Here is a 13,142-nt window from a genome sequence, read left to right as displayed (position 1 = left end):
GTAGCTCTGCTATGGCTGTGTGTTTGTGTGTGTGGTTCTGCAAAGAAATAAAGGAAATTGCAAAGGCTACCATATATAATGCATAGGAATTATACATGCTAGTAAATAATAACAATAAACCCACTATTAATGACATTATCTTAATGCAGAGTAGCCTAATTAATAATGCACCTAAAATACAAACGAGGACGTTCTACAAAATCACTGACTAACTTACTTTAAATTTGCCAAATTAACAACAGGCTTAAATGAACTGACAACGTAAGTTATACAACTTACAGTTCTCAAGGACGCACACACACAATATCAATTTTGTAAAATGTAAAGAGTAGCCTACCAATATTCGTGTTAAAATGTAAAGAGTAAAAGTAGAAAGTTGCCACAAAAATAAATAGTAAAGTGTCTGAAAAATCTACTTGAGTAGGCCTACAGTAACAAAGTTTTTGTACTTTGTTACATCCCATCTCTGAATTACATGTTTCTGGTTACCTGCTGATTTAACAAATAACTTAAGGTCATTAGGAGACACTTACAGCAATTTAAAAACAATCTGAACATGTCATACATACTGTAGCCTACTGTAGATTTTACTTGATCCTTCATTCCCTTCTTTGGACCTGTATTCAGTCAAACTCATTCTTCTTTTACGCTCAGAAACACGCAGCTTTGCAGCAGAGTGTGTAGAGCAACAATGGTGCAACAGAAAACAGCAGAGAAGTTTTGACTTCTGAGCCTCCATTAAGTATGGTGGTGAATTTGGTGGTTAGAGTAATGGTTGGGGCAATGGTTGTAGTCTGAGACATAGATGTAGTAGTGGTTAGGGAAGTGGTGTTAGTCGCTGGCGTTGGGGTGGTCATACCACTTGTAGTAACATTTGGGCCGCCAGTTGAAGTGGTTGTTGGGGCAACAGTTGATGTGGTGGTTGGGGAAATGGTGGTAGTTGCTGGCGTTGGGGTGGTCATACCACTTGTAGTAATGTTTGGGCCGCCAGTTGTAGTGGTTGTTGGGGCAACAGTTGATGTGGTTTGGTTGGGGAAATGGTGGTAGTTGCTGGCGTTGGGGTGGTCATACCACTTGTAGTAATGTTTGGGCCGCCAGTTGTAGTGGTTGTTGGGGCAACAGTTGATGTGTTGTTGGGGAAATGGTGGTAGTTGCTGGCGTTGGGTGGTCATACCACTTGTAGTAATGTTTGGGCCGCCAGTTTGTAGTGGTTGTTGGGCAACAGTTGTGTGGTGGTTGGGGAAATGGTGGTAGCGCTGGCGTTGGGTGGTCATACCACTTGTATAATGTTTGGGCCGCCAGTTTTAGTGGTTGTGGGGCAACAGTTGATGTGGTGTTGGGGAAATGGTGTTTTGTGGCGTTGGGGTGGTCATACCACTTGTAGTAATGTTTGGGCCGCCAGTTTTGTGGTTGTTGGGCAACAGTTGATGTGTGGGTTGGGGAAATGGTGGTAGTTGCTGGCGTTGGGGTGGTCTACCACTTGTAGTAATTTTGGGCCCCAGTTGTGTTGTTGTTGGGGCAACAGTTGATGTTTTGGTTGGATGGTGGTAGTTGCTGGCGTTGGGGTGGTCATACCACTTGTATAATGTTTGGCCCGCCAGTTGTAGTGTTGTTGGGGCAACAGTTGATGTGGTGGTTGGGGAAATGGTGGTAGTCGCTGGCGTTGGGGTGGTCATACCACTTGTAGTAATGTTTGGGCCGCCAGTTGTAGTGGTTGTTGGGGCAACAGTTGATGTGGTGGTTGGGGAAATGGTGGTAGTTGCTGGCGTTGGGGTGGTCATACCACTTGTAGCAACATTTGGGCCGCCAGTTGAAGTGATTGTTGGGGCAACAGTTGATGTGGTGGTTGGGGAAATGGTGTTAGTTGATGGCGTTGGGGTGGTCATACCACTTGTAGTAATGTTTGGGCCGCCAGTTGTAGTGGTTGTTGGGGCAACAGTTGATGTGGTGGTTGGGGAAATGGTGGTAGTTGCTGGCGTTGGGGTGGTCATGCCCCTTGTGGTCGTTGTTCCATTGGTAGCAGCAAACGCATTGCTCCCTTGAGCCTGAGTGGTAGTAGAGTGTAAAAGTCATTTAAATCAGTGTTAGAAAAAAAAGTTATAGTGTGTACACCAACAACATTTCTGTTTCTGTGGTTACCATCGATTAATGAACATGATCAGCCAAGTCATTGTGTTGGAGATTACATTTACTGGTTTTCAATTATAGTGCTGTCCTGTCCTGTAAATTCCAGTGAATAATAATTCATTAGCTCTATTTTCCCATTGCAATGGATTAGAGATTCATTTCTGTCCTTTTGCTAACCTGTAATGTATTCCATCAGCACCGTGTTTCTCTGAAAAAATCCTAATGATAAAACAATTTGTGGCAATAAGCATATTTAATGGGAGTCAAGACCTATTAAATTACATGGAAAACATATCTAACCTTTTCAAGACAATAAGACAAGTCACAGGCTGAGTCAACCCCTATGACTTTTACAAAGTTTTTAAGGCACCTATTTATTTATATTTGTTGGTTAAATATTGTTATGTGCAAAGAGCAAAGAAAAAACAAGCTCTGTCGGGATAGTAAAGTAGTTTGGCATATTTTCTTGAAGAACTATTCAAAAAGTGTACAGGTAGTTACCATTGCCAGTGCCAGCAGAGCCAGAATGCAACATCTCAGCGCCAACATCTTCATGGTGGAGAGCCAAGAGGAGCCAGAGATGCATCAGAAATGTTACTGACAATATCTTGTTGCACACAGCAGGTGGATGTGTTCTCCCACTATAACCTGGTCCACTTCTACTTTCTTCTGGGGAACTGACATGATCCTTTTTGTTCTTGCTTATATACAAAAATATCACCTTTCAGGAGGGGTAGGTGTGAAATTACGACATACAATAAGACTTGGCATTGCATCCAGGAAGTTGTTTGGGGAGGTGTGTGTGTGTGTGTGTGTGTGTGTGTGTGTGTGTCTCTCTGTGTGTGTGTGTGTGTGTGTGTGTGTGTGTGTGTGTGTGTCTCTATGTGTGTGTGTGTTTGTGTGTGTGTGTGTGTGTGTGCTGGAGCAATAATTGATGTGGTGTTTAGGGAAGTGGTTGTAGTCACTGGTGTTTGGGTGGTCATACCACTTGTAGCAATGTTTGTAAGTTAAACATGTAATGAGTTGAATTCAATCAAACACAAAAACAAGCTTCATCACAGTTTTTATGACACCGCTCTGTTCAAGGAAGTATGCATTCTTATAATATGACAAGCAATCTCCTTCAGTTAACCTCCCAATGATTGCTCATCTTCCTTAACCCCAAAGTCAAATTTCACACTTGATTGCATTTCAGAATATGCACATGGCAACTTTGGGACACATTAAAGTCTAAATTTAATAAATTCTTGCTCACAATGACGGAAAATATTGTACTTCCTCCCTGTGATGACAATTAATTGCTATTTGAACTTCCCTGTCGCTTCATGTAAATGTTTTATTTGAATGTCCAAAGGCGCAATCTTGACAAATAAATATATCCTGGTTGATAATTGACAAAGTAATGATCAAATAGGTAACAACGTTATTTCCTCATGTGTAACAGTTAAAGATCACAGGATAAAGGTCAATGTCAAGATTTGTTTCACAGAAAAAGTCCTTGAAACCAAAAAACTAAGTGTATGTGGTTTTTGGTCAAGACACAATCTCCAAACTCTACTGCTGGCTTTACCTTGCATTTTATGGCATGTGCGACAACGTAAGGCTGTATTCCTCATGGGTGCGGCAGAAACTATGCACCATAGCTTTAACATTGCTTTCGGTGTCATTAAAGTTCCATATATCACCATGTTTTGAAGGTATGCTAGTTTTTCAGTTGAATATTTTATTACTTAAGTCTTTTATTATTTTGTCTATTTTATTAATTACTTTAAATTACTTTACTTTAAAATTACTGTTTTATTTTTTGCAACCAGGTGTCAGAGTCAACAGAAGAGATTATTTTCCTTTTATTTTATATTTATTTTATTTAACTTTTTTCAGCTGGAGCCTCCACTGGGAGTCGTAGCACAAAAGCATGAATGACACTTTTGTGGTATAGTGATACCATCTTTGTCACTCTACCTGCTGACTGACTTAAGCATCATTCTTTTGTCATAGCCTTACTGTAATAGGCCATCATACCATACAATGTATAATTTAAATCTGCTACCTTCTGCTTGTCTGTTTTTTGCCTGTTTGTTTGTGTGTTTTACTTGTTTGTTTTTTTGCTTTTACTGTAGAAAACCCCCGCTGCTGTGACAAGGGAATTTTCCCACTGTGGGATGAATAAAGTATTATCTCTACTGTATGTGAGCTAATATTGAAATTAGTCCCACAATATCTTGTTATTACCTGAAAGTTTCCTTTTTAAGGCAAATGAGAAAATTGTTGTGAAGTTAAGTATTGGCTGTTAAAAACAAACTGGGCGTTGGCTCAGTATTTGTATGAAGTTATCCTTATAACACACAACAGAAGCTTGTGTGTAGCCTCCCTCTTGAATGAACTTTACATCCCTCCCCCGTTTCCTGAAAGATAATTTTTACACAATACATCAGCAGATTCCTGTGTAGTGTACCACGGCAACAGAAACTTGATAGATCACAGATCAAGCAAGTCATATTTTACAAGCTTTGTTTTTAATGCTTTCTTTATGCTTTCAAGAAATGTGCACCGTGAAAAAGAAAAAGTTTTAATTGTACTGTAATATGTACTATATAAATATAAAAATGTATTATTTGTTATTTTTTGTAAACATATAACATATGGTAATAGTAAAATTTTCCCAACGTTTATTGTTTTTTTGGACATATCAAGAAAAAATTGTTTAGTATACCCTGTTTGATTAACTAAAAATATATTCACGCAGGGCAAATAATAAGCCTACAGTATGCAGAAAGGGTACATTTCATTTTTTTATTAATCTCTTAAAATGCAAACTAACATGCTTCAACTCAATAGGATTCATAGGCATCGGCTTCATCCTTCACAGTATCTGATTGAGAATCTGCCAAAGTTGTTATTTGAATGTTAATTAAGAGCTAGATCTGTCACTGTGACTCTCCTTAATAATTTCCTAATTTCATAAACCACAATATGGTTTAACACACAACTGATGTGTGCCCACTATTACCAAAGTACTTGAAGCGCAAGTGATCCAAACAGCAGACTGACAGGAATGAAGATGTGGCTCTGTCTGTTCATTGTAGTCATGCTCATTGTGGGGCTGGTTACCATCACTGTGAGGGTCTGGCCACTGTTGGCGTTGGATCCTGTGAAGTTGGAGTCTGTGGGGTTGGACCCTGTGGGATTGGATCCTGTGGGGTTGGATCCTGTGGGATTGGATCCTGTGGGGTTGGATCCTGTGGGATTGGATCCTGTGGGATTGGATCCTGTGGGGTTGGATCCTGTGGGGTTGGAGCCTGTGGGTTTGGATACTGTGGGATTGGAGCCTGTGGGGTTGGAACTTGTGGGTTTGGCTCCAGTGGTTCTGGAACTAGTGGGATAGGAAACTGTAGGGTTGGAACCAGTAGGACTGTTGTTGTTGTCAGTGGTGGTATAATTGGATGGCCAACTTGTATTGGGGTTGTCATTGAATGGCATCTCTGTGGTGGTAGTTGATGGTGAAGTCTATGTGACGAAGCATAGAGGAGACAAACAGAGATTTATGACATAGCATGGCTTTGTACTGTAATGCTGGGGAGCATGATTGTGTATTTTTATATTGCACAGAATACTCTGTGAATGCATGGTCCAAATTTGCCATTGTTTCAAATGACAAAATTGCATTAATAAAGAAAAATACAAGGGCAGGATAATAAAAAGGTTTGCCATGTCACTGTTATGAATAAGTCTTATGGGTTAGTAAATGAGTGAACAAAACTTCACATCATAAAAACTTCTTTCCTTCTGCAGTCACCCCCCCCATCCTAGACAATATATCTGCCCATTGCCCATACTATATATTTTTTTGCATTCTGCACTAAACCCATGCAGCCTTTTTTTCTTTTGCTAAACAGCTATTTTGTAATTTATTTGTTTCTGTTTTTATTGTTTATGTCACATTAATGTTAACTATGTTTGTTTGTTTATGTATGCACCAATCACCCGAGCAAATTTCACATTAGTGTATCTTCCTGTGGCAATAAATCCTTTTCTGATTCTGGTACAATCCAACGTTTTTTTTTTAGATTTAGGTTTTTACATCTCCCCGTCTATCTACCAAACAGCTTGTGAAGAGATTTTACCTGTGCACAGAGGAATCCCAGCAGAGCCAGGAAAAACAGCTCCGGGACAAGATACTTCATGTTGGATGAAAGATGATTTCCTCTTGAGGACAAACAGACAGATGTAGGTATCTTGCAAAAGCCTCACTGTTTTAACAGCTATTTAATCTTTCTTTTCTCTTCAATCAATTTAATTTGTCACATAAAATTGTGTGAGGTACAATTCCAGTCTGGCCCAGTCATGCCCTCATGTATCCTTTTAGAGAGTTCTGTAAAAAGTGATTTTTTTTCCAGAGGCTGACCTTTTATAAGGCATTCAGATTTTTCACCTGAAACCTGTTCCAGGAAGCCTTTCCTTAGTCTCCACCCTGGCTGTGAACCACACATGCAAAATCTCACACTCAGAGAATTGAAACAAATCCAGAGCCAGTGAGAGATACTATCTCTTTGTTCAGCAAAGTTCCTCCAACTACCTAACTGGAGCTATTTGTGATTATTTTATGGCTGTGATTGTCTGTAGAACCTACTGAGAAACTCATTGATTATTACTTAAAGATAAGTAATATCAGGAATAGGAGTTCCACATTTAAATTGCGTAGTGAAATGGCCCTCTTTGAAGCAGCCTTGGGGATCTTTATCCAAGTGAAAACATGTGTTCCTGAAGAATAAATCCATAATCATACAGCTGATATCAAAGCTCGGTAGAGTTCTTTTGACAGTTTCCCCGAGAGGTTCCCACCATTTCGTAAAAAAAAATACATTTAGAGTCCAATGGAAATTAATTACTATTTTATTTGCCAAAACATCCAGCAATATGTCATACCTTGTGTTTATGTTTGCTATTTGGAATAAGATATAGTTTTCAAATCTGAAGTCTGGCATTAGAGAAAATGTATTGAGATTGTGTGGAACAGTCTTGATCAAAAGCGGAAAAAAGCTCAGTGCAAACAAAGCACTTCATAGCATTAATATGATACATGTAAGACAGTCACAGTGAGAGCCATTAAATAGGAACCAATTTTTCTCTTGATGAAAGGTGAATTTGTGATTTTCATTTTTGGTTTTACATTTTCAGGCCAATGCACCGCAGATTAGAACAGAGATTGTAGGCACCAGGAGTTGACTGCAGGACTCAAACAAAGAGGCAGACGTCGCGGCTGAAGTTGGCGTGGCTCCAGAGGACTTTGTGGGCTGCTGTGATGGGGTGATGGTAGTTGTGTTGTGTAAGGAGGTGGATGTTTCTGGAAGCTTTCTGGAGGTTACGTGAGTGGAAGCATGGCCGGGCAGTGGTGTGGTTACTGCTGCAGGTTGGGTGGCAGTTGGTTTGGTGTTGTTGCTGGTCACTGTTGCATTTGTGGATGTTATACGAATCTCCTAGAAAATAAAAAGAAAAAACTGTTTGCATTGCACAAGAGAGATGATAAATCAGAGCACAGACTGTTTGGGGAAAAAAGCAACAACAAAAAAAGAATTATCTTTAGGATATATACCCCTCGAAGTAAGCAAGAAAACATGTACCTTTGGTAAACCAACCCTTTGAGAAACAAAAGTCTAACCATATAAATGATAAAAACACTAATAAAGGAATTCACAAAACAGATGATACTACCAGACATAATGATATTTATTTACAACAGTAATAAGTAGATGCAATTATATTCTTATTACTTGGCTAAATTCTAAACATCAATATATACTGTTATTATTTCCTGCCTGTATCATACTGTCAGTCGATGCCATAAAGCCGCAGCACACTGTCTCAGTAGTCCCGTGTGTACTCCAATAAGTACATGAGGCATGAAGACATGAACCATACTTTACATATTGCTGTAGTTGGTCGGGCCAGACAGGTGGTTAGAGGCCTGTAGCACATCTCTGCCCTGTACTAATTGTACAGGATATGTGTCTCTTTGTTGTTTTTCATTTGCCATTTAGTCCAAACCTACGCTTTATTTTCCCTGATAGATCATCTAGTTTATCTGGAAACAGGAGTACTCCCATGGCTGACACCAAAGCTCCCTGCAGCAAAAGAAGGGACGATAAACCAAGTAGGTTTCATTTATTCTGGTTCTGAATTATAGCTATGGAGGAGCTGTGGAACAGTTCACATTTAACATGGTATGGTTAATATAATGCATTGACCAACCCTCATAAGCTTTTACATTTTATAAGCTTTTTTAAAGTAGTTACGTTGTTGTTTAGGGTTTTTTAATGGTTCAAAATTAACTATTAACACAATATCAACTGTTATAAGGGTCAAAAATTAACTTTCATTTTTCACTGTAAAGCCAACATTGATTAGACTGGGTAAGCCCCGCCCACTCTACCAGCAATTTGATTTTGCCCTGCAGATCGGTCTAGAGACTTGCACGTTTATTTCTCCTGCTTCAGTTCACAATTTTGCGGGAGCCAACCACAAACTGGCTTATCTACCTGCCGCTCTTTTTTATCATTTTATTTTCTTTATTTAATTGTATTAAGAATGCCTTACACATGAAAAGACATCAAATACAATCAAGGATAAAACACAAAAAAGTCCAGGACTTATTTCCATTGTGGCCCTCAACACATCAGGATAAGATCAATAAACACATTTTTAACAACTTGGACCTCGTGGTGACAACTGCTTCCAAGGTCAAGAATAAATATTTATTATTTCCATACTGATTTTATCATTCATTTCATTTCTCTTCTTTGAGTGTTATGTTTTGCAAGATAGATATTTTGTTTCAAGCAGAAAGAAATGTCTTGTTCCACCAAATAAGCATTTACATTTTTCCATTTACCTCCATTTGCCTACCCTGGAAATCCAGAGCACAATTTGAATTTGCCCAGCAAGTTAATCCTGGGATTTTGGTCTGAATTTCCAGGCTACCATTTGCCTAGGGTTTGAGACGCATTTAAATGTTTCATTAACCTCAGACTAATTTGACTGTGATTATACTCAGGCAAGAACAACAAAAGGCAGCTGTGTTTTGAGTTCAAAATCCTTATAAATCAGCTGTCCAAACAGTGTGCATTACTCAGAGAGGCTGAACTGTTTGGCCACCACTGGTCCATGAATCGTCACTTGTCCCACAACAAGTGTTTTTACCACTATCCAAAGTGTTCCTTACCTCAGTGCAGCCCAGTAACATGAAGGTCCAACAGACACAGAAGACAAACATTCTTGTAGTCCCCATCGTGGTCTTCAGTTATACTTTACGGGTGTCCCCACCTTTCTGTCTGCCCTTTTATACCAGCCAGCTCTCCATACCACTGATGCTGATAACTTTTAGTCGCCAGAAAGAGTAAAAAACAAACATGTACTGTGCTCTGGAACATTTCCAACTTGACCTGCAGTTTTCATGATAAGCGATAGCAGAGAACCGAATTGTGATTTGTAAATTACAATCATGGCATGAGGAAAAAAGGCTTGTGTGTATCAGTCTTTCTGTATTTCGTTAAAAGTAGATCATACTGAGATCTTCTCCAAAGCCAGGGTTACATAGTGGGTTTTTCAGTCACACCAATACATTCCCAGTTCAGCCTCAAAGCACAAATGATGAAATGATGCTGAGGGATTTGTGTCTGGGATTTGGACACCAAGGGCTGTCCCACATCATACAGTAGTGCCATATTACAGGAAATAATAAATTACTTGGTGTGCTGTGAACCTTTGTTTTTCAGTAGTCATGTGTAACACAACCAGATTTTATTTCTGCAAAAATCCTTGAGACCCTAAGCATGCATGGTTTTTGGACCAAACATTGCTACTGAAAGACTTTAAACTGAATTTTATGACTTTTTGGATGCATCTGCCCCGATACCCACTGCCAATAAACTCTTTTCAAAACATCACACTACACAAAAGTTGAGAAGGCAACAAACCCATAAAATGAATGAAGTTAAAACAATGGACTTAACCAATAACTTTAATCAATATTCTATTTTATTTGGTTTTCTATTTTCAGTTAAAAAAAAAAACGTTCCTTGTCTTGCTCTGGCAAACTTTTTACTGTCCACACTACCTGCCCAGCACCAAACAACAAAGAGACAAAGTTAGCAGCTGACATTAACAATAAGCTAAGCTGGACTTTTAGTCAAACCACAATTTTAAGTTACAAGACCTAACTCACAATAGCAAGATAATTTAAGTTAAACTGACTTAAAACTAAAACACTGATATATTTGTACTGAGTTGCTGCAACAATGAGCAATGGAAAGCATGGAACATTTAAAAACTATAAACTGAAGAACCCATTCCAAATTCCTCATTTATGTGCTGCTGTTTATTGTCATCAGTGTGTTTCTGTGTCTTTAACGCCTTCCTGAAGACCAAATCTCCTTCAGGAGACTGTAAAGGTTATGCAGTGAGCACACACAACTATTATGAAAATAGTGAAGTACACAAACAAATGGAGGGAGACTTGAAACTAAAAACTGACCTAATGACACTGAGTTAATGATAATAGTTAAAGTGGCTATATGGAGCTTACAGTGTGCACTGATTTCAGCAGCCCATTTGGACACAAGCTGTAGTGTTTTTACCACACTTGCTGTCCTAAAGGTCCAGTTAGCATTACAGGGAGCTCATATAGTTACAGATGCATTGTTGCATTTGAAGTGTTGCATACAGTAACTCAAGCTACTTTGGATGTATCGTGAGCTAAACTCGGTAATGTATCACTGTCACTGTGTTACGAGCCATAGCAATATGAGTTTGTTGTAGCAACCACTGTAAAAATAACTAAAGCTGCAAGACGCTTACACAAGTACAGGGGGACAAGGGAAAAGAAAATAGTAAGCAACACGGAAGAAAAAGTCCACGCTAAATGTAAGGGAGATGTTATTAAATGACGGCTACTGGCGTGAAACCACATCGCGCAATCTGAAGTTATTTAATAAATGAAATAGATGTATAACATACATGAGGGCCAATTTGGGGTTGTTTTTGAATAATTTACAATCCCGTCATTGTCTCCATTTTTGAAAGCCAAACCGAGATTGATTCCGGTTTCACAGTCTTTTACGTTCCCTTTTAGCTTTTAGTTGTTTTTTGTTCAATTTCCTTCTTTTCTGTGCCTGCCCCAGTATCATCCATAACTACAGCAGATAACTTCTAAAATAAAATGAGAATACAATTAGGCCTACATAAAAAAAATCTCCTGCCACCTTCTACCTGGCTGAATACAACAACACAGGCTTTTCTGGTGCCGTAAATAATATAGTGACTTCACGGGAAAAATCTGTCCCAAACAAAGGCATCAATAAAAACTATGTAAAAATAGCGTTCTTTTAACTGTTTTTCTCGTTTACTGTTACAGGTCTTTCATAATCATCAGATGGAAAATTACAAAATTTCAGAAACATTAAAAAGTTACATATAGGCCTAGTCAGTATAATATGATTTGTATCGATTGTGAAAATTTAGGATGTAGAGGAGTCTGTTAAAAAATAAAGAACACAGTTTAACAGAACTCACTTTTTGATGAATCACAGTTAATTAACATTAAAGCTGCAAGCCCTCGCTAATCTGCATGCGTCTAGGTTACTGCCGCACGTCGCTGCTTGTGACCGTGCATTTGCACAGCACTCAGACACTGCATACTGTCACCAATGAAAAGGAAACTCCCTGCTGAGTTCAATGATACTCTACGACTACGTCATACAGTTCAATGGCTGCGAAAGGGGGCGAGGCCAAAGCATAGGGGTTGGGGCAAACCCTTTATCAATAGGAAAGGAAGTCTCTGTTGAGTTCATTGAAACCTCACATAAGACTCTACCTTAAAGGGGTCAACAGTTATGAAAGGGGGCGTGACTTAAGAATAGGGTGCGGGCCAAACCACCACCAATGAAGAAGGAACTCTTGCCTATTTCAATGACACCTAACACAAGATTTATTTGCCAGATAAAGAATAATAATAATTCCTTCAGTTTCATTGGGCCTTCGCCGCTGTCGGCACTCGGACCCTAATTATAACATAACAGGACTCAATTAATTATGTTAAATTTCTAAAATCCTAAATGGGTTTATTGGTGTAGCTGCACACAGTTTTTTTTTTAAAACTTATTTATATTTCTTATTTCTTATATTTCTATGTTCTAACAACTTGTTATCCTGGAGGTTGGCAATTGTATAATGCATTTTTATGGCAACAAAAAACTGATTTTTTTCCTTTTCATATTTGATGTTTCACTTTCGACCAAGCTCAAATGGACTCAAGGAAGAGAAAAAACAACATAGGAAAATTGATATAATTTACCCCAAAAATGGAATGTCACCACTGAAACCTGTCACAGGGTTGCTGTGATAACACAAGAATTCTTCTCTGCTTACTTTTACATTTTTCCCAACCAAAATGAACATAGTTCTGATTCAAATTTAGGGAATAAAGCATGTTTGATTGCACCTTGCCCGCTGACTAGCAGCTGATATGTTGGAATAACTGAAGCAAGCAGAACGGAATGTGTTAGCTTTTGATATCCAGATTGTACAAAAATACTAATAGGAAAAACAGCCTTATTGCACTTGTGCATGAAATAATAATATTCTTGTTTCAACTGTCACTCAATATTCACATTACAAAAAACTATCAGTTTTGGAATAACGTTTTTATCTTTGCAGAGGTTTACTTTAGAAAGATCTAATTCATCTTCCCATAAAACTTCAGCTTATCTATTTTTAAAGGAAAGTAAACAGACAAACCCAAACCCATTTTATTTGGTTAGAGATGACAAAGGGAAGGGTGTGACAGAGAGGTTCAAGGAAAACCTAAAGTAAAAAGTTACACAATTCTCACAAGAAATCTGTGTGAGAATTGTGTAACTTTTTTTATTTCAAGATCGAGATGACTACATTTGTCCACAAATGAAACCGACAAATTCACATGCGACTACTAAGGCTTAGAGTAAGTTCAGTCAAGAAGACCA

General features: G+C 38.6%; 2 protein-coding genes across 2 annotated transcripts; both read right to left on the bottom strand.

The window, feature by feature from the left end:
- Positions 1–4,790: 4,790 nt before the first annotated feature.
- On the bottom strand, positions 4,791–6,519 carry LOC116702154 (salivary glue protein Sgs-3). The gene is made up of 2 exons (XM_032536288.1): positions 6,252–6,519; positions 4,791–5,634 (listed from the first exon to the last, which is right to left on the bottom strand). Exons 1-2 carry the CDS (start codon positions 6,309–6,311, stop codon positions 5,134–5,136), a joined length of 561 nt encoding a protein of 186 aa, XP_032392179.1. The 5' UTR covers positions 6,312–6,519; the 3' UTR covers positions 4,791–5,133.
- A 765-nt stretch (positions 6,520–7,284) lies between these two features.
- On the bottom strand, positions 7,285–9,566 carry LOC116701718 (uncharacterized protein PB18E9.04c-like). The gene is made up of 2 exons (XM_032535580.1): positions 9,347–9,566; positions 7,285–7,604 (listed from the first exon to the last, which is right to left on the bottom strand). Exons 1-2 carry the CDS (start codon positions 9,410–9,412, stop codon positions 7,302–7,304), a joined length of 369 nt encoding a protein of 122 aa, XP_032391471.1. The 5' UTR covers positions 9,413–9,566; the 3' UTR covers positions 7,285–7,301.
- Positions 9,567–13,142: the final 3,576 nt, after the last annotated feature.

The sequence above is a fragment of the Etheostoma spectabile genome, chromosome 14 (genome assembly GCF_008692095.1).
Source record: "Etheostoma spectabile isolate EspeVRDwgs_2016 chromosome 14, UIUC_Espe_1.0, whole genome shotgun sequence".
Lineage (NCBI taxonomy): Eukaryota > Metazoa > Chordata > Actinopteri > Perciformes > Percidae > Etheostoma > Etheostoma spectabile.
The sequence above is the reverse complement of the archived record's forward strand: the minus strand, read 5'-3'. Positions and strand labels throughout refer to the sequence as shown.

What these genes read in the sequence shown, in the direction of transcription:
- LOC116702154 (XM_032536288.1), bottom strand. Translation starts at nt 6,311, where the DNA reads ATGAAGTATCTTGTCCCGGAGCTGTTTTTCCTGGCTCTGCTGGGATTC. An exon ending in TGGGATTCCTCTGTGCACAG is followed by an intron (nt 5,635 to 6,251) that starts GTAAAATCTCTT and finishes TTCGTCACATAG; the next exon opens with ACTTCACCATCAACTACCAC.
- LOC116701718 (XM_032535580.1), bottom strand. Translation starts at nt 9,412, where the DNA reads ATGGGGACTACAAGAATGTTTGTCTTCTGTGTCTGTTGGACCTTCATG. An exon ending in TGTTACTGGGCTGCACTGAG is followed by an intron (nt 7,605 to 9,346) that starts GTAAGGAACACT and finishes TTTATTTTCTAG; the next exon opens with GAGATTCGTATAACATCCAC.